The sequence below is a fragment of the Cnephaeus nilssonii genome, assembly GCF_951640355.1.
Source record: "Cnephaeus nilssonii genome assembly, chromosome: 13".
NCBI lineage: Eukaryota > Metazoa > Chordata > Mammalia > Chiroptera > Vespertilionidae > Cnephaeus > Cnephaeus nilssonii.
In genome coordinates this window covers 54,462,250-54,488,650 of record NC_137084.1, presented here as the reverse complement: position 1 = coordinate 54,488,650, position 26,401 = coordinate 54,462,250, and the positions used below count along the sequence as shown (strand labels likewise).

Sequence of the window (26,401 nt, the reverse complement as noted above, 5' to 3'; positions counted from 1 at the left end):
TGAAATTAGAAAAAAATTTAAACCATTACACTCAGTGCTGGTGACAAGGCAGTGAGATGGCTACTTAGGTACTACACTAGGGCTTGTAGGTTGCTCCAGCCTTTCTGAAAGTGATTTGGCAAGATCCCTAAAGAGCCTTAAAATTATTTATGCAGTAGTTCCTCCCTTATCTGAAGTTTCACTTTCCACAGTTATTTGCAGTCAACCACAGTCCAAACATATTAAGTGGAAAATTCCAGATAACCAATTCATCTAACTGACTTATTTCATTGAGCATAATACCCTCTAGGTCCATCCATGCTGTCACAAATGGTAAGATTTCATTCTTTTTTATGGCTGAGTAATAATCCATGGTGTATATGAACCACAGCTTTTTTAGACACTCATCTATTGATGAGCACTTTGGTTGCTTCCACATCTTGGCTATTGTAAATAACACTTCAGTGAACATAGGGGTGCACATATTCTTTCAAACTTAGGAAAAGGATATCCTATATAATAAAGAGCTAATATGCTAATTAGACCGAATAGCTGAATGACCATCCGGATGACCTTCTGGATGAAGCTGGGGCTGTGAGGGCCAGCTGAGGCAGCCGTGGCTGCGAGGGCCAGCCGAGGATGTAAGGGGCTGCAAGGGCCAGCCTTGGCTGCGAGGGCTGAGCCCCTTGCACGAATTTCGTGCATTAGGCCTCTAGTATGTTATAAAAGCCATATTGAACATAGAATCAGATGGAGACCAGGCTTGTGGCCCAGCTCTGCAACCTGCTGGTTGTGTGTTGACATGCCAAAGACTCTGTGGGACTCATATGATATATGTGGAAGTGTTGTTTTGCAAAATATTAAGCATAAAACCAAACTATGAGATGGTAGCTGTTGTAGCAAGGGGGCACTTGTTGAGAAAGGTGTCCAGAGCACCATAAGGTCCTTTCATAATGGATGCTAAAATTCTCATCAGGTTGGGAATGACCTTCTCAGTTCCTGGAGGGGGCACCCTGTGCGTTTTGGATAATTTGATGCCTGGCATTTGGCAAGTGCTTGCTAACTCTTACTGTATGAGTAAAGGAGGGTTAAGAATTGCTGATCTGCTGCCTTCATTTGTCAGAGTACCAGTGAACTGTAACACTGGTGTGCAGAAGTGAGTCATTCTCCTGGCAATGGCCCTAACCCATCACGATCATTGTCACACAGCTTCTGTGTTCCCTCTTCATAAGGTCACACTGAGTCCTCATAACCCTGTGCAAGATTTACAGATGAGGAAGCTGAGGCCAATGGAAGATTAAACAAATTGCCTAAGATAACATTCTTCAGTAACCATTGGAGCCAGGGTTCAAATGAAGGTCTCTTTGGCTCCTGCATTCTGTGCTCTCCCCCTTACTGAGCCTCTTTCTGTGGGAGTGACTAGGCAGTATATTCTGCAGGTCTTGATGAATTTGGGGGCTTCCTGGGTCTTCCAGGCCGGACTGTTCTAACCTTTTCTGTTGTTGCTAGCCAGAAATAAAGAAAACTCCACATCTCCAAATCTGGACAGGAGTTGAGTAAAATGCTCCTTTGTGACTGTTTTCACTGGGAACCCTTAGGTAAATGGCTTATTTCAGATGTGGAGCCTGAGCCGGCCACATCCAGCAGTTGTCTGTGAAAGCCGTGTGTGCCCTTTGGTTACCAGGAGATTCCCTATGTTTGCCTAATTAGGGCTACAGGCCTCACACTTCTTTCTCCTTGGGTTTAGTAATGAAGTAACCACAGCTGGGGAAGTGCTCCCTGACCTCTCCAATAGACTGTGCCTCTTGAAGGTGAATTCCATTTACATTGTTCTTCCAAGTGGTATTTATTCAACAAAGCTCAATAGCCATTCTGGTACAAGTGGAATATCCTCCCTCCCAACGCCTAAGAAACCAGCTCTGCGCCTATGCCGGTAGCTGGGTATTGTCAGTTTTGTGAACCAATCGACTGGTTCTTTAGACCAAAGCAGCTGGTAATAACCCAGTGCCATTCTTGTTCAAGAGATTGAATTCCTTGAACTCACATGCCCAACCGTTGTCATGGTGCCCATGGCTGTAATAATGGAATAGGCCAGTGGATAAGCTGGACTGGCTGGAGAAATGAAAAAGCGGGAGGCGGGGGGGGGGGGGGGGGGGGGGAGGGGAGGGACATGGTCCCAGTTCCCAGCCTTCACTTATCCTGCCCAGGTGGATGCAGGCAGTCTTGAGCCGAGAGAGATTTTGTTTACTAGAGGCATGTTAGTCTACCTGGGGTTGCCATAACAACACACCACAGACAGGATGGTTTAAACTATAGAAATATATTCCCTCACAGTTCTGAAGGCTAGACATCCAAGATTAAGGTGTCGGCCGACTTGGTTTCTTCAGAGGCCTCTTTCTTTGGCTTGCGGATGGCCATATTCACTCTGTCTGCTTCTAGTCTCTGTTGTCTGTGTCCTAATCTCCTCTTTTTTAACGACATCAGTCACAGTGGATTAGGATCCCCAGTAATGACCCCATTTTAACTTAATTGCCTCTTTAAAAGCTCTAGCTCCAAATGCAGTCATATGCTGAGGTTAGGATTTCAACACATGAGTTTGGGAGGACACAATTCAGCCAGTAACAAGGAACCTGCAGAGAATCCTAGACTGATGACTGGGCCCACAGAGGACAGACATGCTGCTGTACACAGGTTGGCCATGGACACGATCAAAGAAGAGTTCTTACTCAAATTGGGAAAGGACATCATCAGACAACCGGACAATCCCACAGCATGGACCACCAACAAGGTTATGAAGAGACCCCCCATGACTTCATCTATGCACTCACCTAGCACCTGTCTATTGAACACCTACTACGTGTGGGGCTGTGTGAAGTGTGGAGATACGGAGATGGATAGAGAAAGTTCTTTTATTAAAGAGACAAAGTTAAGAAAATGAAACAATTCAAGATGTTAAGCAGATACAGCAGTGTATCAAGTGCTATAGGATTACAGACTAGGGCGAAAGCAGTTCTCCTTGAGAGCTGGGAAGAGCAGTGGGGAAGATTTCACAGAAAAGTGGCATTTAAATTAGACCTTGACTTTGAACAGTTCTTCAAGGCTGCGGGCAAGAAAGTTCCTCAAGCAGGGCAGGTGTGGAGCCCCTGAGGGAAGACTTAGGTGCTAGACCCTATGGGGTGGGGCTTGCCCACTTGCTTACTTCCCCATTGCCTACAGGATGATTAGCATTCCTTAGCATGGCACATGAGACCATACTTCCAAACCTTCAGTGGCTCCCCAGTGCCTCCAGAGTAATAGAATTAACTTGCAGGGCCCATTTCAACCTGGTCAGCCCTATCCCTGCACCCTGACTGCTTAACATCCCCCAGCCCCCAAGCCCCACCCCATAGGGTCTAGCACCTAAGTCTTCCCTCAGGGGCTCCACACCTGCCCTGCTTGAGGAACTTTCTTGCCCGCAGCCTTGAAGAACTGTTCAAAGTCAAGGTCTAATTTAAATGCCACTTTTCTGTGAAATCTTCCCCACTGCTCTTCCCAGCTCTCAAGGAGAACTGCTTTCGCCCTAGTCTGTAATCCTATAGCACTTGATACACTGCTGTGTCTGCTTAACATCTTGAATTGTTTCATTTTCTTAACTTTGTCTCTTTAATAAAAGAACTTTCTCTATCCATCTCCGTATCTCCACACTTCACACAGCCCCACACGTAGTAGGTGTTCAATAGACAGGTGCTAGGTGAGTGCATAGATGAAGTCATGGGGGGGTCTCTTCATAACCTTGTTGGTGGTCCATGCTGTGGGATTGTCCGGTTGTCTGATGATGTCCTTTCCCAATTTGAGTAAGAACTCTTCTTTGATCGTGTCCATGGCCAACCTGTGTACAGCAGCATGTCTGTCCTCTGTGGGCCCAGTCACCAGTCTAGGACAGTCAGCAGAAGTGCTGTAAAGTGCAGTGTAATTATGTTAAAATTAGACATGAGAAAATAGAGCTGGAGATAGAGGCTAAAAACACTGCTTGCCTCAAGAGTCTTTGCACCTCATCTGTGTGATAGGGGACCTGTAAGGAGAACCACCTCACGCGGAGGCCAAGCACGGCAGCTTCGCTGTCCCAGCTCTGGCCAGAGTAGAACACACCGTGGATACTTGGCAAAGCAAATTCCCTTATTCGTGTTATTCCTCCTATAACCTCCCAAGAATAAGATGCAGAAAAATGTTCTGACGGTGTTCAAAGCAGAACAGATACAAATATTTGCCCAGCAAAGCTGGAAGAGACCTAAGGGGGGAACAAATCTGGTCCAATATTTTCCCAACAGTTATGTTAGCCACAGAACACTTTATTCAAACAAAGCTCAAGTAAGGAAGCCTAATGTGTAAAACAGATGCATAAAAGCTGGGTTAAACTGTAGTGGGGGAAGCAAGACAGGCCCTATTCCATGACTCTCCCCACTGGACACTTCTGTGGAATGAACCGCTGTGGACGCAGTAGAATCTCTAAAATCAACACTGGCATTCCTAATCTAGTTGCCCAACCTTGGAGAACAATATTCACTTATCTATTCATTCATCTATTCATTCATTCTTTCTTTCTTTCTTTCTCTCTGTCTCCTTCTATCCCTCTTTCTCCATTTCTCCAAACATTTATTATGCTCCTACTACAAGACAAACACTAACATAAAAGTAAGACCCAGTATTTGCCATAAGGAAACTTTATTGTCTAAACAGGGAGAGAAACTTATAAACAAACATTTGCTGTAAATCTAAGATATATTTTTAGAGCTCAGGGCTGGGCAGGTGACACTGAGGTAACCAAGAATCATTAATTGATTTTCCAGACCATGATCAAAATAAGGACGCCTGAATGCCCAAGCCAGTGCTATCTATTCCCACTGCACTGCAGCTACAGGAATAACGGAGAAGATTTTCTGCTAAGAGCCTCCACCAAGCCTCCAGCTCAGCCCTTATCCTGGGTGGTGCTGAGGGCACAGAGCAGGCGGGCCTGGGAGGTGAGGGAGGGCAGGGGGAGGAAATCTCCACATCGCTCATGACGTGCAGCTGCTGCCCCACAATGAGCAGGGCCAGGGCCTCAGCCTGATTGATTCTTTTGTCTTAAGCCACTGAGGAGGTAGGAAAGTCTTTGTGCCCAGAGATCTTTAAATGATGTTGTCACTCATGAGTAAACCTTAGGAAAGCCCAGGCTTCCATTCACCAGAAATGAATTGAGCCCATTGGTGGAGGAAGAGCGCTCCCCCGGGGATGGGCGGGCTGCAGAGAGGGCCAGGCCTCCGCACTCAGTAGCCACATCCCCAGCCCCCATTTGAGCTGCTCCCAGAGCCTGAGTCCTGGGACAGTGCCTCACCCTGTAGTTTGATGTGTTTGCTCTTTCTGCTCTAGTGAACCAAAGGTTTTGAGGTTGAGATAGATGAGTCGATGGGGTCATTTTTTACTGAGTCTTCTCTGGCTTGGGAGCCTGGAGAGGACATGAACTTAGTCCCTTGTCATGGTTTCCTCAGTGCCCTACTTGTGCTTGAGTGGGCCAGAGATAATACCCACTTTCAATAAGAGCCCCTGAAAACTTCTGAAATATATAATTAGTATGCACAAACAGCCCTTGTTATATTACTTTGACTGAAAGAAGTTTCGAAAGGCAGGGAACTAATTAATGTGTAGAGTAAGGGTGCATTCTGAACCAGGCACTGACCTTGGTGCCTGGCTCCCCAGATTATTATACTGGCAATTATTGTGATATTATTTGTCATTCGCTCCTCTCTCTCTCTCTCCCTTCCTCCCTTCCTCCCTCCCTCCCTCCCTCCCTCCCTCCCTCCCTCCCTCCCTCCCTCCCTCCCTCTGACCTGCAAGGTTCAAGAGGGCAAGGACTATGCCTATCTTGTGCCCTGCCATAGCCTAGCTCCTAGCACAACGCTGGCACATAGTAGGGCACACAGTAAATATGTTCTTTTGTTCTTCACAAATGATCTTATATGATCTTCTGATGACCTTGTGGACTTGGTATTATTAACCCATTTTACAGATTCATAAATTGAGGTTCTGAGAGGTTGAGGGACTTGCTTAAGGCCACACAGCCAGTCATTAACTAAGACAGAATTACCCAGGGCTTTCCAACTGAAGGCTTGTTTATACTTGCACCTGAAGGCACTCCCCGATCCTCTTTTTAAATAGTAAAACAGAAAAGAGAAGGAATCCTTTTGTCCAGTGCTCATAAACAACTCTTGTTCTGCCTTCTTTCTAAATGAGACAGGTTACTCTCTCATCCTTACAATGTGATGTCCTACAATGCTTGCTAACACAAATGGTGAATGGTGGCCTTTTCCACTCTTTCCACTGATTCTGATTATAAGAATAAAAACATTTGTGGAAAAGGAAGAGGTGTGAACTGGAGTAGTCATGAGGAGCCTTATTCCAGGGCTAAGATTTGAATTAGGCCTTGCAGATGATTAATATTTACCTAAGAGGTTGAGGCTGAACTCTGTAGGGACAGTGTGAGCTGAAGCATGGAGGGGACAGTGAGGGCAAAGAGACCCACTTGTCTAGAACAGTCAGGGAATGCCCTGGCCCCTCTTAAAAGCCTACAGGAACTCCCTGAGCCACAAGGCTCCTCAGCCGGACTCTGTGACCAGGGTCCACCTGTCCAAGCCTCTGGCCTTGTCACCCACCACTGCTCTGCCCAGAAGCCTCCCTGAAGCAAACTGCACTGGCTTTGAGCAGCATGTTCCCTGGCCTCTGTGTCTTTCAGCATCAGGTCCTTCTACCTGGAATCCCTTGCCGATCGGCAGAACTTCTACTGGATGTCGGCTTAGACATGGCCTCCTTTGGAAAACCTTCCTGTCCACCTCCTTTGTAAACCCAAGCAACTAGCCCCTTTCTTCACACTCCCAACTCCTCCTTTACTTGCATCTATTTCTCCATCAAACTTGCATGTACGTACACCCTTGCCTCTGACCCAGCCTTCCATTCTCACCTCACATCCCCCTTAGATTTCAGGAATAACGACCTTCCCTTATATTTTCAATCCCTTCTAGACAGTCTCTCCATCTCCATCTATTAACTAAATCCTACCTCATCATAAGATGACTGCTTCTTCCAAACCCTTCTAATGTTTCTGTTTACACTCTTCAACCCTCCAAGTCAGGACATAGGTAGGTATCCTTTTATTCCCCAAGGCCACTTTAGAACACTCCCACAAAGTCCGCTTCTCTGCTCCTTTTCTAAGAGGTGTGCTATTTAGAGATACTGACCTTTTCTCCTTTTCGTCACTGTCACTTACCACCTTTCATTCATTGAGGACTTTGGCACCAGCTTATAGACATTCTCCACCCCAATCCTGTCATCATCTCGGATGACTTCAACATCGATATGGCTGGCTCCTCCAACATCCTGGCCTCTCCCAGCTGGAATACTTCCCTCTGCATTCCCCCTCAGCTACTCCCAGAGTCACACCCCGGACCTTGGCATCGTGTGGAATTCCTCTATGTGAATCATAGAAATCACGGAATCATGGAAATCAGTGATTCTAACACACTCTGACCAGAGATGCTGCTTGGTCAACTGTGTCCTACCCATCCATTTCCCTACTCCAGACACCGCTCCCATCCACAAACCCTAATCTGATCCAGCTTGGATTCCATGGTCCATCATTCCCACTCTTCCTGACAGTAACCTCAACTTTTTGCTCTTGTACCTTTGTATTGAATTCTTTAAAAAAAAAATTACAACCCTGAATAAACCCAGGCAGCCAAGCCATGTTGGAGGATAATATGTGACCGGAAAAGGTGTACAACTGCACATTTATGATCACCAACCTCAACTGGAGCTCCTGTCAGTGCCCAGAAACCTCATATGTTTCTCCAATCAACTTGCTCTCACACTCCCCTTAATTCCCTTTCAAACTTCTCTTCTCTGACATCTCTGGCCCTCACTCCCAGCAGATAATTTCCCCGTCGAGCTTGTACACACAGCACCTCCACGTGTCCATTGCTCCTTCCCTCTTGTTACAGCAGCAGAGATGGCCTCCTCCGTCTATCACCAGCCCCTCCGCCTGAGCTCTGGGCCCCATTCTCTCCCTTCTTGAGGCACCGGTCTATCAGCGTTTAAACATGCTCAAGTCTGTCCACCTTAAAGGACTCCCCTTTTGTAGCCACACTTCTTGGAAGAGTTGTGTGTATTTGCTGTTGCTATTTCTAACCTCTTGCTCTCTCTTCAGACCAATCTGGTCTCACTGAGGCAGACACCCACCGGCTGACAGGGACCCTCCACTTTGCTGAACCCAGTGGGCAGTTTTCAGTCCTAGTGTTACTTGACCTTTCAGAGAAATTCAGCAGTGGTGACCACTCCTTCCTTCCTGAAACATTGGCCATCTTGTAACAACCCATTTTCTGGTTCTCCTTCCATTTCTCAACTGTCCCTTCTCATCTCCTCCACTGGCTTATCCTCCTTCATTGTAGCCTCTAAATGCTGGAGTTTCTCAGAGCTCCGACCTAGACTCTCTCCTCACTCTAAACTCTCCCCATAGAGCTCTAGTTACCTCGTACTTGCTAACATCTTTCAAATTCATTCTCTAGCCCTCTCATGAAGACGCAGACTTACAGATATCCAACGGCCTACTGACATCTCCAGGTGGATGTCTCAAAGGCCATCAAACTCAGTGTGAATAAAGTACAACTTGAGATGCAGTTCTCTCCTTCCAACCCCTTCCCACAAAATTCTGGTCCCCATTGTGTAGTGTCCCATCTCAGTGATGCCACAGTCATCCATCCAGTTATGATGACGGTGACCCTTGACCGCTCTCTCTCACTGAACCCCCAGTCTCATATGTCACCAGGTCCTGTGCTTATCTCCTCCATATATCTCTTATTCTTCTACTTATCCCCACCTTCACTCCACCATCCTAGACCAAGCTGCCAGTACTTTTACCTGGAAAGTGAGGTACATATTTCGGGAAACTCCTAATGTATCAGCACATTCTTACTACCCTCCAAAAATTCCTCTCACTGTGGTCAAAGTGATCTTTTGAAACAAACAAGCCAACCAACCAACAAACAAACAAAACCACACACAAAGTGAATTATGTCCCTACCATTTAAAGCCTTTCCGTGGGTTCCCATTGCCCTGAGGCTGAAACCTAAGTCCTTAGCAAAGTCACCCACACGCCCAGTCTTGGGCCTGCTTATGCTCCTTCCCCTTCCTGAGCCTTTAAACGAGCCATTTCTTCTGCACTTAGCAATGTTTCTCTGCTCAACTCCACTCTGGCCCTTGGCCTAATTAAATCTATTTATCTTTCCTATCTCATCTTGAATGTTGCTTCCTTAAGGAAGGCTCTCCTAATCACCCTCTCCCCCAAAGGAAACCACAGCAGGGCTCCCAGTTCCTTCCATGCTCTCAGCATCCTCTGTGGAGCACTTCTTATCATGAAATAATTACTTGGGTAATTATTTAATAATTGTCTTTCCTACTGGAATGTGAACGTTTTTTCACAGCTGTATCCCCACTACCTTGCACATTAAAGGTAAAGAGCTCAACAAAACTTTGTCAAATGAATGGCATTACCTTGTTTTGTAACATTGCTTGAATGACAAATAATTTCATCTTGTAGCATCTGTGTTCATTACGCCTATGGGAATATGAGACAGGCTTTTTCATATCTCTTTCACCTTGCACCTAGAATTAATTGTGCATGTCACGCCATACTGCTAGTTGAATGAGTGAATGAATGAATGACTAGATTGAGAAAGTAGCATGGGCCAGATGGTGGTCAGCTCAACTGAGAAAAGCATTCTACAATCCTTATCTTCAAGCCTTGGGCTATCTGGTTTGCATTAACTTCCAGCCATAAAAATGCATCAGAGATTTGTTCCCTATAAAAAGCCAGTCTCTGATCTTGACTTCTAACCAAAGTTTAACTGCCCCTAAAGCCCAGCTACTTAACTTGAAGCTTCTGTCCTACCTCCCTGCGCGCCCCCCCCACCCCAACTTACTATGGAAAATAACAGAGGAATCCCTTTGTTTCAGTCTAGGTGGGAACAACTCAGCTTGTCTTCTCAATAGGCATGCAGCTGATCTTCTGTTGCACACTTATCCAGCGCCAGGACACTCATCCAGGGTTTCCACCAGGGACAGAGAGAGACCTCACTGCCACAGTGTATGATGCTTGGTACCACCATTGTGCTTTGGTGGTATGCCGTCTTCCTATTTAAAGGCAATAACATGAATAACTATATTAAATCTACTAAATTAAATAATATTAAATAGCAGTATTTTCCCTTCCTGTCATGGCTGCTCATTGAACGAGATATATCTTTACTAATAAGTCACCCACCCTCCTTAGGAAATTCTGCTAATTGAATTTCTATTGAGACATTTCCCAAAGACAAGATACTCATCTTTACTCCTGAATGTGTATGTCGTGGATTAGAGTTTGGGCAAAACTTTTATCTCCCAGGTGGTGCGGTTCCTCCGCATCACCAGGAGTGCAGCCGGGAAGCGCTGGCTCTGCTGCAGGCAGCATTCACAGGTGGAGGCCTAGAACTGGAGTTTTAAACCAGCAAGCCTGGTGCTCCTGGTGTACACTGGATTTTGAGAATCAGGGTACTTACATGGAGGTTTAAATCAGTGACCTTTCCTCTCTTCAGTGCACTGGAGTGATTGGCAGACAGGCACAGAAGGGCATTCTCAGCAGAGGAGCCAGCACCTGCACACTCAGAGGCACGAGCACACCTGCTTCCTCTGAGGATGGTAAAGGCATTTGCTGTGTTGAAGGCTACCCAGGGAGGTTGGCAGGAGATGAAGCCAAAAGTGATGTACAGCTTATGAAAAGCCTTGGAGGCTCTGAGAAAGATGTCACACGTTAGGAAGTGAAATGATCAAATTTGGTTTTTGGAAAATGTCAATCTAGCAGATGTTTTAAAAGGCGTGTTGCAGGGGCAGGACGATGAGAGTGTGGGGAGGGAGTGGTTAAGACTCGAGTCCAGCTGTTGCAGAATCATTAGTGTATTAGCAGACCAGGGAGGATGTTGGTATTGAAGAGAACAGAACGGTGAGAATGAGGAAGATGGATAACAGAGGAAGAAATTAGAATTATTCAGGAATTGGAAAATCACAGCAATGACTGCATGTATGGGTTGAGTTGTAAGGTATCTGGGAGCCTCTTAAGTTCCTCCTGGGCTAATGGATGGTACCATTAACCCAGAGAGAGTGGTTTGGCACGGGAGATGAGTTTGGTTTGGGGCATGTAGTGGTTTCATAGGCCTATGAAACATGTAGATGGGGGTGCCCAGGGAGCAGATAGATACATGCATCTGGAATTAAAATGATTCTGGGGACATCATGCAAAGCATTGCTCTTGCTTGCCACCAACTTATCACCCAAACTGCTTTATTTAATATAACAGTAGCTGACATTTAGTTAGTGAGTCCTTACTAAGAGGCAGACACCCTGTTACAATAACACACATGAGTAGGTACTATTATCATCCAGTTTTACAGAGGAAGAACCTGAAACTTGAAAAGTTAAGTAATGTGTCCCGAGTCAGAGCTGGGATTCACACCGGCAGTCTGCCTCCATCACTCAATCATTACCCTATGCTACAGTGTTTCTCAAAATATTTGAACCACAACCTGCAGATAAAAGTACACCTTACATCACAAGACACTACACATAGGTACACATTTCACGTGTGCGCACACACTCACACAGGCAATTTAGCAACAGTTGAGCAAAGCAATACTTACCCTTATGAATGTGTGGCCGCCTGCTATCCTCTACTCAAGTCTATTTCGTTTTTTTAAATGTTGGTTGCTCCCTATTAAGTTGATTTCACTGCCAGAGTTTAATTGGGTTAGACCCACACTGCTGTGTTTTATTCTCCTGGACAGAGGATTTCATTTCTGCTCCCAGCCCCTGCCGTTTCCCCAGCTTTGGGGAGAGAACACTGGACGCTGCTTCTCCAACATTCCTTCTAGAGAAGGTAAAAGGCTGGGTAAGTGGGATAAGGCCAGCCAGGAAACACTCCCTTCGGTAGACTGATCATATCTTGTCTTTGATGTGGCTGAAGAAGACGTTGGAGGATGTTCAAAATCACAACCAAGAAAGCAATGCAAAACAGTGCGTGCAAAATAGTGATTATGAGTATGGGCTTCAGCGGCACGCAGACCTGGGTTCATGTTCTAGCTCTACAACTTATTAACTGTGTAATCTTGGGCCAATATTTGACTTCAGAGGGATGTTGTGGAAGGATAAAGTTAAAAATATTGTGTTAGTTCATTCAGCACCTACCACAAGCCTGTTCCTTAGTAGACACTAAAGAAATAGTATTCATATCTTTATTAATTTAATGTAAGTTATAAAATATAGAGTAATCTACAAATTGACTGTTCATCTGTAAAAGAAAAAGTTTTCAGACTATTCAATAATGACCCAATCAATCAACCACTGATATAGTTAATCAATATTAATTGTAGAAGAACTTGGTAGCTAAATGTCACTAAATACAGGCTTTGGCGTAGAGTTGTTTATTTTGAGACATTTGGAGGAGAGGTCACCCTGCAGGTCTCTGTGAATGTCAACATCACTTCCTTCAAGGTAGACAGGATCATTCTAGAATAGCCATGTGTGCAGGAATTCCAGTGACCCTTCAGAAAACTGTCAACAGAAAAGAGCTATTTGATTAAGAACATGTAGTTCCAACACGTATAGACCTCAGAGCTCATCATGTTTATGAAATGAGAAAATTTTTAGAAGACTCCCAAATTCATTAAATGCCAGAATTAGATTCTATCTCAGGAGGGAATAAAGAAACAAGATAAATAAACTAAGCACTAGTAAAGAGAAAAGCTCACATGGTTCTCTGCAATTCCTTTCCCTTTCTTTAATATAATTCTAATTTTAAAATGCAAATATAGTTCAAAAAACATTCCTGGTACTTGAACTTTTAATATTCAGTCTAGTCTCCTATGAGTTTCCCTCATTAGTTTCAGATTTGCATTAGGTCCCCATTACAGGTTAAAATTTATTGGGCACTTACCCTTAAGTTTCAAGTAAATGGTGTCCCAACTGTGAGTTCCAAGAAAGATGACTGAGGATAGACGTTAGAGAGGGAAGATGGATAACAGAGGATGAAAAAGTCTAAGGACACTCTAGGCTGCTGCGTCTCTCAGAAGCACGAGGTTCGTGTATCCTTGTGTCCACTGGTAAGGACCCGGTCCCAGCTGTGTTCACTAAGTGCCTTCAATGTGCCAGCCACTATCTGGGCACACCATGCAGGGGGTTTCAGTTCTCATGGCAGCCTTTTGAAATGGGTATTACTGTCTTCATTCCATAGATGAGGAAATTGAGGATCAGAGAAGTTAAGGAAGTTGTCCAGGACCACGCAGCTGATGAGGGCGGAGCCACAATTTGAATCCAGATCTCCCTCCTCCATGGCCTCTCATGGGCAAACCTGAACCGTATACCTGAACTCCAGCAAAAATATCATTGGTGTTATTTTGCTGGGCACCCCAGCTTGCCAGGCACTAAACTAGCCTGCAGAAGTCCAAATTAATCCCAAAATGTAAAGGAGTGGAAAGAACACTGGTTTGAATTAAAAGATCACTGGATTGAAACTCCATGGAGGCAGGGGCCATGTATATTTGGTCTCTCACTGCATGCTCAGTGGTGGATATATGGCTGGTCCTCAATACTTATTAAATGAGTGATTATGTAAGTAAATTAATGAACCAACAATTTGAAACAGAATTCCAGGTTCAAGTCCCATTTCTGCAACTTACTAGGGCCTTGATTTTAGATGAATTATTACACTTTCTTAGCTTCAGCATTACTATCTACAAAATGGGCATGACACTTCCACAGCCTACGTGATAGTGCAGTGATTCCTAAACTTTGCTGTGTCTTGCAATCACTTGTAGCCCTTTAAATAAACTGTTCATCCAGGCTTCCATTCCTGGAATTCTGACTTAATGGGTATGGGCATTGATTTGTGAACTCCCTAAGTGGTTCTAATAGCTAGCAAAGTTTAGGAACCCCTATCATAAGGTCATTCTTTTTGTTTTGAGGTAACTGTCAAATACAACAAAGGTAATAAAACTTCCTTCTATGCATGGCTGGTGTGGCTCAGTTGGTTGGGCATCATCCCATGCACAAAAAGGTTGCCAGTTCTATTCCTGGTCAGAGCACATGCCCGGGTTGCAGGATTTAGCCTGGTAGGGGATCTAGGAGGCAGCTGATCAATATATCACTTTCTCATTTATGTTTCTCTCTCTCCCTCTCCCCTCTTTTCTCTCAAAATCAATTTTATTTTTTTTTTAATTTATTTTTTTAAATTTCTTTATTGATTAAGTTATCACATATTTGTCCTCATGCCCCCATTCCCATCCCACACCCCTCCCCACACATGCCCCTACCCCGCTGTTGTCCCCAACCGCTGGTTAGGCTCATATGCTTGCACACAAGTCCTTTGGTTGATCTCTCCCCTTTACCCCCACCCTCTCCCACCCTCCCTCTGAGGCCCGACAGTCTGATCCGTGCCTCCTTGTTTCTGGGTCTGTTATTGATCATCAGTCTATTCAAAATCAATTTTAAACAAATAAATAAATATGCTTTGTAAAACCTTAAAAAAAGCAGTCAAATATAAATAGTTGTTATGAAATCAGAACCTACAACGCCTGCCTCCTGATGTCACAACAGAGGAGGAGATTGGTTACTCTTTTCTCCCAGGCGCCACATCAGTCATTCTGTCTTCAGGTCAAAATGACCTTCTTCCTGGTTCACCTGATCAGGTGGCAGAGTTGAGGTCCAGACCCAGGAGCAGAAGGGTTTGGTTAACATCAGGGCTGGAACAGATTAACAGGGATCTACTGGACAGTTGTCCTGTCGAATGAACTTGTCCTTAGTTGGTCTCAATCTAATTCTGGCACCCCACCCACTCATTCGCACGCACCAGGCATTCATGTACAACTCCTATTCAGAGACCCTCCCAAACGTGTCTGTTTGTTTTATTCCTACCGGTCATAGTTCACTCTTTGCCCCCATCCTCTCAGGCTGAACCCATCAAAGAGCTGTTGTGTTGCTGGAGGAAGGAAGAGGTACTTTCTTGTCCTCAGCAGCTCCCCTGCCCAGCACCTTCCTCTTGCCCTTATCCTCTTGAGGTTCAGCTGAGTTAGAGGGGCTTCGCAGTGCCAAGAACAATATTATTTAATTTTTAAATAATAGTCTCTTGGGAAGAGAGGGTCGTGAAGCATTCAAATGCCACAGGGAATTTTGCCAAGAAAATGATTCGTAAGCCTTCCAACTATCCACCTCTGTTCCCTTGGTTCAGTTAGGACAAAATCCTAGAGTTGCCAAGTCACTCAGAAGATGCTTTCATTTCTCTTCCATATTGGTCCTTACCCAACAACTGTTCACAAAATGGCAGAACAATTGGAATAGTCACTTTTTTTTCACATGCTTTTGAGTAGCGTGTACTAGCCACATGCCCCCGCATGTCATTGACTCATTTGAGCCCCAATTTCCGCTTCTATAAATGGGGATAATGACACCAGCCCTGTCCAGGGTCAGATGACATGCACCATATGAGACCATTTTAGAAACAAGATGTGCTAAGGAAAAGAGGCGCACAGCTCATTTAGACACAGTCCCTGCCCTCAAGGAACCTCTTGTCCTGAAGGGACAAGAGACAAAAGGAAATCACTACTATAAAGTGCAGCTGCTAAATTTCTTATAGTCCTGAGCCTGAGGGATATGAAACGGCCATATCCATGTTCTCATTTGATGAACAGCCACCAGGTGAAAGCAGCAGCCTCAGGGAGGTGAAGGAACTTCCCCAGAACCACACGGCCCGACAGTGGAGGAGCTAATGCAGAACATTGTCTTCCAGTTTCCCTCCCACTGCCCTGTACTGGCTGTGTGGGTGCAGCACCACCCGTCCTGGCCATTTTCCCCTGGAAGGGAAATTGAACTGTATCTCACGCTGGTTCGAGAGCTTCTGTGTACACCATAGACAGAAAGATCAAAGGCAGCCTCCATACATTGCAGCCCACAGCCCAAATCTGGTTTAGGATTGGTTCTGGACAGTAATGAGCAGTGTGTCATCCACTCCGCTTTCGGGAATTTACGATGTGTTTCTGGATCTGTAATTCTGTACCTGATCACAGAGGTATGTCTGGAAGGAAGGCTGGTCTCAGATCTATGTCTGCCAAGACTTGTGTTTTAAGGCCCCCATATATCCATCCCAGGAGTGTGCTCAGGGGCCCTCATAAACCTGGGTTCAGCGAGAGAACAGCAGCCACAATAATCCCACTTCCTGTCTCCAGCCGGAGCCCACATCATCCTAACTCATAAAAATCCCAGAGTCGTGAAGGACAATGCAAAATGGACAGGAAATGCCTGCCTAGCAGCTAATCAGCTCTAGTGCTGCAGTTTCAGAGCTGATTGCCCACAGCTCGGTCCCAGCCATGGCTACTCTCTGTTGTCGCAGCTGATTGATGGAGGAAGCTGCTTACAGCATGAGCAGTCAGCTCAGAGCATGACGTAATGATGGAGGAACCGAAAACCTTTCCTTACACGTGTGCCTGTTAATCCTCCCAGTAAGGATGCTAGTCAGAGGAAACGTGGCTACATGTGTGCCATCGACATGCTTGATGTACATCACTGCAGAGGTAAAAGCACACCTCACACCTGTTTGCAGATGGGCTGCCTGCCCTGGCACTCAGAGGCTGAACCATGAAGGTAACTGTATGGCTGTATATGGAGAAGCAGAATAACTTTTTCTCTACGCAAATAAAAGCCAACTCAGTCAGCAGCCTGTTTAACATGTTAACTCTCAGGGATGGTTCTTTAGCTCAGAGGAAACAGGGTGAATTTTGGAAGCATGTGGACCTGGGTTCTATTGGTTCTTCCATCAACTTGCTGTGACCTTGGGCATGTGTCTTAACCCTCTGGCCTCAGTTTCCTAGCCCATAAAATAGGGACAATAACCATAGGATGGTTAATTCAGGGTTGCTGTGAGGATTAGAGATAGAAAGTGCCTGCCTCGGTGTCTGGCCCAGCCCAGTGGGTGCTCAATCAAAGGTGCTATTGCTGTTATTATTGATGATGTTAGGATGATTGTGCTATAACCCTGTGTTAGCCACTTCAGAGTGTCTACTCCCAACTACCCCAACTCCACTACCTAGTAATTAATGCTCAAGAAATCAAACAGAAAACACATTTTATGTGCTAAACTTTATGACACCAAGAGAAGCGGGGAGCTGTGTGAAATGGGGTGTCTTGGGGGAGAGTCCTTGCCTGTGGACTGGAATACGGTGGAGGGAAGTGGTAAGAGCATGGTGAGCAGGGGTATTGCTGTTAGTCAAAGCATGGCAGCCACAAAGAGTGTGCCTGGTGGGGCGTGGGGAGAATGCCCGGGGCTGCAGAGGCAGGAGCCTTGCACAGCCGTGGACAAGCAGTTACGCTGGATGTGGTGACATCACTTCACCCCTATTCCTCCCACCCTCTTCTGCCAGACTAGCTCCTGACCACCCTACAGGGCTTATCGCCAACATCTGCTAATGAGCTCTCTTGTGCCACCTTGCCCTAAGGAGAAAATAGTAATAAGGAGAACAGCTGACTTTCACGGAGTACTTCCTATGTGCCAGGACCTGTGCCACAGCATGTGAAATGGGCGACACTCCATTTTATAGGTTGGAGAAGTGGCTTGCCCAAGGCAGAGGCCATGATCACCTTCGTATGTTAATCTATGTGTCTTGTCTAGTAGACTCATGAGAGCAGTGACCAGCATCTGTTCCTTTTAGGGACTCTCCAGTGGCTGACTTGGTAGTCCTGGCACACAGTAGGAGCTCATAAATGCTTGTGAATGAATGAGAAGATATTGTCATGGGTACAGCAGGCTCTGGATCCAGAGGCACCAGGCAGATCACCAAGCAGAATAGGGGAGCCTCCCCTCAGCAAAGCTCAGTCATGAGAAACGGGGTGCTAAGAAGCCTGGTTTCTGAACAGCAGGAGGCTGGGGCAGGGGCCCATCCTGGCGGACTTCCTGCCTCTGAGCCCTGTCACTTGATGGTAGGGTCTATTCAAATATCTTCTCTCTAATGTCATAAGATTCATCCTGAGAACTTGGGCAATGCTCAGCCCACCAGTAGAGTTCAGTGACTGGGCCAAAAATGATCACTCAGGGAAGGTGATGCAATAGGTAAAGTCAGGAGTGACAGCTAAAAGATTAATACTGGTACAGCATTAAAACAATTGAAACAGTCCTGGGCCTTTATGCTAGAGGAGGCTCTTGAAGCCACCCACTTTGCCTCTGTGAGGTCTAAAGGTTCCCAGGAGACGCCAGAGCTGGTGGAGAGGGACATTAGCTGGGGGAGTGGCCAGAGCAATGGTTCTGTAACAATAAAAATAGGTCCCTACTGGTATGCTCTGAATGCCACTAGGGTATGAGTTTGAAATATAACTAAGAGAATTAGCCATTTTTCAAAAACCAATTGAGATCTTGTTAAAAATAAATAATATATGGGTCTGTTTTTGTTTTGTTTGTTTTTAGATTCCACATATATTTGAAACCATATTGTCTTTCTCTGCCTGATCTATTTCACTTAGCATAATACCCTCTAGGTCCATCCAGGTTATTGCAAACAGCAAGATATCATTCTTTTTATTGCTGTATAATATTCCATTGTGTATATGTACCGCATCTTCTTTATCCATTCATCTTGCGATGGATACCTAGGTTGCTTCCATATCTTGGCTTTTGTAAGTAATGCTGCAATGGACATAGGCATGCATATATCTTTTTTAATTAATGTTTTTGTTTTCTTCAGATAGAAAGGAAGATTATCAGAAGGGAGAGTGTAGGGATGGGTGAAAAGGAAAAGGGGAATATAGTCAATAATATTGTGATATGTTTACACAGTGAAAGATCATTCCTAGAATTAGTGGGGTGATCACATTGTAAGATATAAAAAGGTCAAATCACTATACTGTACACTGAAACTATATTGTACACTGAAACTAATGTAACCAATATAAGATTATATACCAACTATACATAAATAAAAAATAAATTTAAAAAATTAAAACAAAAGAACATATATGCATAACCCATAGACATAGACCACAGTGTGGTGATGGCCAGAGAGAAGGAGTGGTGGAGGCTGGGTGGCGGTGGGCAAAGGGGGGAGGGGAATAGGGATATCCGTAATAATGTCAACAATACAAATAAAATTTAAATACATAAATAAACCAGATAATATCACCCATAACTCTATCTAACCAGGTGCACAGAAACTGTAATTTCTCAATGTGGTAAGAAAGAATAGGGCCTCACTGTCAATTCCTCCATGTTGTGAGACTTAGAACTCCTTGTATAGTTAAGGGAATTGTGACTTTTGACATACAGACCAAGAGCCTGAGTGTCAGTTAGCAAAGTTTGTTTTTTTTTTCTTTTGTAGAGAAATGCAAGTTCTCATACTTTCCCCCTACACCCTAGTGAATCTTCCCAGGCCTGTGCTCTTTCAGAGGCCAGGGGACAGCTCAAGTGCCTGCATTGCTGTTCTACAAACACGTAAATCTGAAGTAGCCTTAACATTAGCCTCAGGATGAGAAGAAGCTTCTAGTGGTACTTTCTTTAAAAATCCCTGAAATTACCAGTGGCTAAATGGTCATACTTCTTCCTCAAACACAAAAGAAGTCGGTGGCAGTCAGCCAAGAGAAACACTTAGCTTTGGGGAGAGAAGCAGACTGCTATTAAAAGCCACAGCAGTCATTAACAAAGATGATGTCATTAGTAAATTCCTGGGCTGCCCTGGGATCCCCAGGGCCAAGGAGACAGGATCACAGTCGTTACTGAGCCAGTGAACACTCACCTGCCTAACGGTGCCTAGTGAAAGCGCTCAGTCTCCAGGGCCAGATGGTTTCCTGCACAAGGATCAGGGCCTCTGTGGCACCACTTGCGAAGCTGGTGGCCAGCACAGGGATTTATGAACTGCTGCCTTAGGGCTTTGATGAGGGAAAAGGTGGGAATTTTATGTGTGGAGAGTACTTTGAGAAATCTCTGTGAGACACTCGTTCAAACAGAGTCGAGCCTGTCTCAAGATGCTCGATCTTTCTTACAGTTCCAGCAGTCCTTCTGAGAGGAGGACCCATGCTTCAGGATTCTCTTAAGCATTATTATTATTTTACAAAAACACAAGAGGAGCCTGGTATTTGTAGCTTTAGGGACCCCCAAGTTACCAAACAGAGAGGAAATTGGGAGTAGCCAAAGAGCCTGACTTTTATTCACTTTTCTTCTCTATTTCTGTTTTTTTCCACTCCTTCCTCACCACCCCCCTCCCACTCCCATTTCTGAGGTCATCTCACCAAGGCCCTGGCAGGGTGCACACTGTAGTGGCAGGAATGCAGCCTGTGATCAACTCCTGGTTCTGCCACTTACCTCTCGTCAAAGAAATTATCTGGGGGGGCAGGGGGAAGGGAAATTATCACATATATAAAATTATCAAATATACTTATTAATTATTAAATAACTAGCATCCTGGTTTAAGAAACAATAAAGTATGGGCAATATAGCTTTACAACTTCAAGAGCATCACCTAACCTCTCTTGCTTAGCCTTTTCATCTGTAAAATGTGGTTGTAAAACCTCTCCCAATATGGTTGTAAGGAAAGTAGAGAGTAAAATTAGATACTCACCGAACTCCCATCCTTAGAGCTGACGATAGCAATGACATTACGGTGGGGCTGATCAATATATGTGCTTGATCTCTTTGTCATTATTTAACTCCCGGTGAAAGAGCTGTAATCATTGTAGATGAGACAGTTTTCAGCTGGTGGAGGAATGAGAGGCATTCTCGTGCTCCCTCCCTTTTCAAGCTTCCCCTCCCCAAGAGAGTCTGAGGGAAGCTAGACTCCGGTCAGCATAATTCAGGTCTCCCTATCACCTACACAGCCTTCTTCACTTCTAGGAGGAACTTCGAATTACTTGGAGCTCATTACCCAGAGTTGCCTTAGGTGTAATCAGCCTTGAATACAATGGGGGTCATACTGACAGTGTTAGTTTAGTCAGTTAGTAGTTAGTTAATTGGTTGGCTGATTAAAAACTGTTCTCAGCCCCCTACACAACCCCCGCCCCCCAGGACTGTGGTCCCTTCCTCGTTGATGTCCCCACTCAGAGGCCACTCAGGGGTTTGCCACTGTGTCGGTTGCCAGGGCCTCCGTGAGAAAGCTGAGGAAGCGGAGGCAGTACTAGACCAGCCCTCACACCAGCAGAGCCACCTGAGTGCTACCCAGAAAAGGACTCTCTTTTTCACCATGTGTTGCACTTTCTCATTTTGGGTGGGGCAACTTGTGTGCCCATGTCTCACAGTGACCCTTATGAGGACGGTTCCTGCCACTTCTGCCAGCAGACACTGTCCCCATAGGGCTTAATTGGGTCGGGAAGCAGATTCCATGACATTCTATTCATTCCCCATCTCATCTGCCAGTGCCCAAAGCAGAAAATGCTGTCTTCTGAAAGACACTGGTAAGAGAATAAAAAGACAAGGCACATACTCAGAGACATATTTTTACAACACGTGTCTGATACAGGACTTGTATTTAAAACATGCAAAGAATTCTTTTAAGACAGTTTTATTGAACTACTAGAGCCCGATACACAAAATTTGTGCAAGAGTATGTCTTCCTTCCCCCAGCTGCCAGCACTGGCTTCCCTCTGGCACCCGGGACCCAGGCTTCCCTTGCAGCCCTGGCTTCATCCCTGGTCTAATTATCATATTATGCTTTTATTATTATAGATAATTCACATACTACACATGACACCCATTTAAAGTGTATGATTCAATGGTTTTGAGTATTAAATATATTATTAATTTTTTAAATTGTGGTAAAGTATACTAGTATATAACAATATTTTCCATTTTAACCATGTTAAGTGTACAATTAAGTGGCATAAGTCTATTCACAATGTTGTACAACCATCACCACTATCCATTCCCAAAACTTTTTATCACCCCAAACAAAACTCTATAGCCATTAAGCAATAGCTCACCAATCCTTCCACCCCCAGACTTTATTATAACCTCTAATCTACTTTCTGTCTCTATGAATTTGCCTATTCTAGTTATTTTATATAAGTGGAATCACATAACATTTGTTTTTTCATATCTGGCTCATTTCATTTAGCCTAATTTTTCAGGGTTCATCCATATAATAGCATGTATCAGAACTTCATTCCTTTTTTTTATGTTTGAATAAATTTTCATTGTACATACATATGTTCTATTTATCCATTTGTATGTTGGTTCACCCCTGAGTTGATTCCACCTTTTGGCTGTTGTGAATAATGCTGCTATGAACATTGGCATCCATGCATCTGTTCAAGTCCTTGCTTTCAGTTCCTTTGGGTATAGGCCTAGGAGTAGAATTGCTGTGGTCATAGCTTTTTGAGGAACCACTAAAATATTTTTCCATAGAGGCTGCAACACTACATTACTGTCAGCAATGTACAAGGATTTCAATTTCTCTACATCATCACCAACACTTGTTATTTACTGTGTTGTTGTTTTTTCAATTACAGCCTTCCCAGTGGGTGTGAAATGGTATCTCATTGTAGTTTTGATTTGCATTTTCCTAATGACTAATGATGCTGAGCTTTTTTCATGTGCTATTGGTCATTTGTGTATCTTCTTTGGATTGTCTTTTTTGAGTCATTTGCCTATTTTTTAATTGGGTTGTTTGTCTTGTTGTGTTGAGTTGTAGCAGTTATTTATAGATTCTGGATATTAAACCCTTACCAAATACATGATCTCCAGATATTTTCTCCCATTCTGTGGGTTGTTTTTTCACTTTCTTGATAGTGTCCTTTTATGCACAAAAGTTTTTAGATAAAGTCAGTTTATCTAATTTTTCCTTTGAAGCTGGTTATTTTTGTGTCATATCTAAGAATCCATTGCCAAATCCAAGATCACAAAAATTTACCCTTATGTTTTCTTCTATGAGTTTTATAATTTTAGCTCTTATAGTTAGGTTGCTGATTAATCTTAAGTTAATTTTTGTATTTGATGTGAGGCAGGGTCCAACTTTTTTTTTTTTTTTTTTTTGCATGTGGAAATCCAGTTGTCCCAGCACCATCTCTTAAAGAGACTATTCTTCACCTTAAGCGCTATTGCTAAATGAAGAAGCCAGTCTATATGATTCTGAATGTATCACTACTGGATCATTAGCTCTAACGAATGTACCATGCCAATGTAAAATATTAATAATAGGGAAAACCGGGTGAAGGATCTATGACAACTCTCCATACTATCGTCTCAAATTTTCTATAAATTTTGAAGTTATTAAAAAATAAAATAACTTCAACAAAAAACAAGCCAAAAAATGACAATGTAGGTATTTCCCCCACTTTTCCAGGAGGAAGCTGAAGCTCAGAAGAGTCAAAGCAACTGGCACAGACTGCCTGGCCACTCAAATGGCAGAGGTGGGGTTTGAATCCCAGGCCTGTTCTGTTGAGTCACAGTGACTTTGGCCTGTCTGTAGAAACCTGTTCTGTTCCTTGGTTTCCTGCATATCCATTTATGTGTGTGTGTTTCGCTCTTGTTCTCCCCAGGGGATGGCTTTTACACTTGAAGAAAGGATGCAGCTTGGGATCCATGGCCTAATCCCCCCCTGCTTCCTGAGCCAGGACATCCAGCTCCTCCGGGTCATGAAATCCTACGAGAGGCAGCAGAGCGACCTGGACAAGTCAGTGCCTACATCTGCTCTCTCTGCCTAGACCTGGGATCCACTGTTTCCTCTGGTCCGAATAGTGTATTCTGTATACTCTCCAACCAGGAAGGACTGAGAGCCTTTCCAAGAGATTCCAAACCCAGCCCAACCTTCCAAAGGGGTGGTGATCCCCCTAAGGAACAGGGATTGTTATGATGGAGGCAGTCGACATGTCCTGGGAGAACTGGGAAGAGAAACTGAATTCCAACCAGTGGAATTTGGGAGGGCCGCTGGGAAGAGGTGGGACCTGAGTCAGCCCCAGAAGCACCAACAGGACTTCAGCAGACAGCAGTGGGTTCACGGATGGCATTTCATAGGAGAACAAGTAGAGTAAAGCTATAGGGACAGGTGTGTTGACGTGGTGTATGGCCCAGGTTCCTGAACAAGGGGAACATGGTAGAAAAGCGGAGAAATGGACAGGGACAGCTTGGGAAGGACCTGGTATGTCATATGTTGGCGGCTTATGGGGAGCAGTGAATAATCCTGCCACCCTTCTGGGTTCTCAACAGTGGGGTCATAGACATGAAGAGGCAAATGGGAATGACAGGGTCAGCTTTACTAAAGAAGGTTGTGACCACCTCATGACCACAGGTCACATGGAAAAGCCAGGACTTGACCACAGGTAGCTGGCTCCAGAATCTGTGCTGTTGACCTCTCTGCCACCCCACAGCTAAGAAGCTAGACTCTAGTGCTAGAATGAATTCAAACCATCATTTCACCTCTTAGTAGTGAAAGTTACTTAGCCTCTCTGGGTCACTCCTAACTCAGAAGGCTATAATGAGGGTTAAATACATTAGTATTTATGATGTGCTTAGAACAGTGCCTCGCATATAGTACATACTATGTAAGAGCGTGTTAAATAAACATGTCACCTTGCTGAAGTGTAGGAAGCAAGGAGAGTTCCCCCTGCGTATCTATAGAGCTCAATGGCCAAGACTTTGAATCGTTAAGAGTGTGGCTGTCCTCCTAGGGGCAGAGCTCAGCAGCTTGTCAGGGTCATCACACCCATCTGCCTATGTTCCCCCCATGGCATCCATTGCTTCTAAGCAGCAGTGGATAATCCCCCGACTCCTGAAGCACTAACCTCTATGTGTATTATTCATATTAACTCCAAGGCCATACTCCAGCATAGGCCAAATATTCTCTTCCTCTGTTCATCCCACTCAGACTGGTTCTAGCCATGTCACCCTGGAGAGCAAAACAGAAAGTACACAATGACTCCAACTAACAACGTGAGATGTGTCCTAACTTTGAACAATCTGAACCTCCTTCTTTTGTTAAATTTACAAAGAAGAATTTGATCCCAAAGTGAAATCCTCTTTCCTAAAGATATTCAACTCTAAAAATTAAAGTCAGTGGGATGGACATCATTTATATGCCTGGGAAGACATGCCAGGCTGGGGGTGGGAGATGTGACTGATCCTGACTTACTGAACATTCTCTGTTGACTACTCTGACTCCCCCCACACACACACACACTTATTCCCAGGGGCCCCTCATTTCAGCAAGTGCTTGAGGAAATGCTAAGGAGGCTCCCAGCTTCTTTTGGATAAGGGCAGTGGTGTGCTGGTAAATGTTTAATAACTGGTTCTGGGGTGGGAGCTGGGAAAGCCCTGATTTCTAGTATTTGCCCATTTTCATGGTGTAAATAATCTCACCATGACTGAGATTAAGTTATCAATTTGATATTACTGAATACAGAGCTTGGAAGAGATGTGTATAAATGGCTACTGCATAAGAAATTCTTACATAAGAAATGAGTTGAGAGCTTGGCTATTCTAAGCATAAACCCTCCCTTCCTCAAAATCCCTTCTAAAACACAATTTTTCATTCTGGACCAGTGCCTTGGGGCTGGGACCCCAAGATATTACAAGACTTCCCCAAAGTCACACAGCTAGTAAATAGCAGAGCTGGGATTCAAACCCAGGACCCTGACTTCACACCTAGAAGTCATCCCCAACTGCAGGATCTCACCCCCTTCCAGTCTAGGATCTCAAGTGCCTCCATACTCTCTCCCAAACTGTGGTCCAGAAAGGTTGTGATATCAGCAATCACTCACACCTCACTGTAAATTCTAAGCCCTGAGTTTTTTTGTTTCTCCCAGAGGCTTTTGCATTTTTAGGCATGTGAATGAAAGGCTCTTTTCCTGGGCTTAGTGATTTCAGGCTTCAGGGAATAGACAAGAGAGAGATTTTGGAGGAACATGCTTCCTGAGATCAGTTGGTCCTCGGCCACTTGTGAACTCTGCTGTGACAGGAACCAGCCCTGTGTGGTAGAAGAGGCCAGTTCTCCTAGCACCGGTGTGCCCTTGCTCCTACTCCACCCTCAGAATGTTACTGTTCTGTTTCATTCATTAATGTCCACATAATAATAACATAACTAACCCTCTTGCACAGTGGTTGAGAGCACAGATTCTGGAGTCAGATTGCTTAGGTTCAAATCCCGACTCTGCCACCTGGGTGAGACATTTCATTTCTCTGTGCCTCGGTCTCCTTTGTCTCTCAAAGAGCAACCATGGTAGGACTTACCTCACAAGTCCTTGGGAGTTTTAAATGAATTAATGTAAAATACTTAGGACAGGACCTACACTATCTACACTAATAAAAGAGAAACATGCAAATTAACCATCACTCTGCTACACCCACAAGCCACGCCCACCAGCCAATCAGGAG

The 26,401-nt window shown here is 44.6% G+C and overlaps 1 protein-coding gene across 1 annotated transcript in view; it reads left to right on the top strand.

The window, feature by feature from the left end:
• Nucleotides 1-26,401, top strand: part of ME3 (malic enzyme 3) — a 171,394-nt gene that overhangs the window by 56,451 nt on the left and 88,542 nt on the right. The window contains exon 3 of the mRNA XM_079789394.1: nucleotides 23,572-23,705. Within this exon, the coding sequence (XP_079645520.1) occupies nucleotides 23,572-23,705 (134 nt within the window). The remainder of the gene's footprint in view (nucleotides 1-23,571; nucleotides 23,706-26,401) is intronic.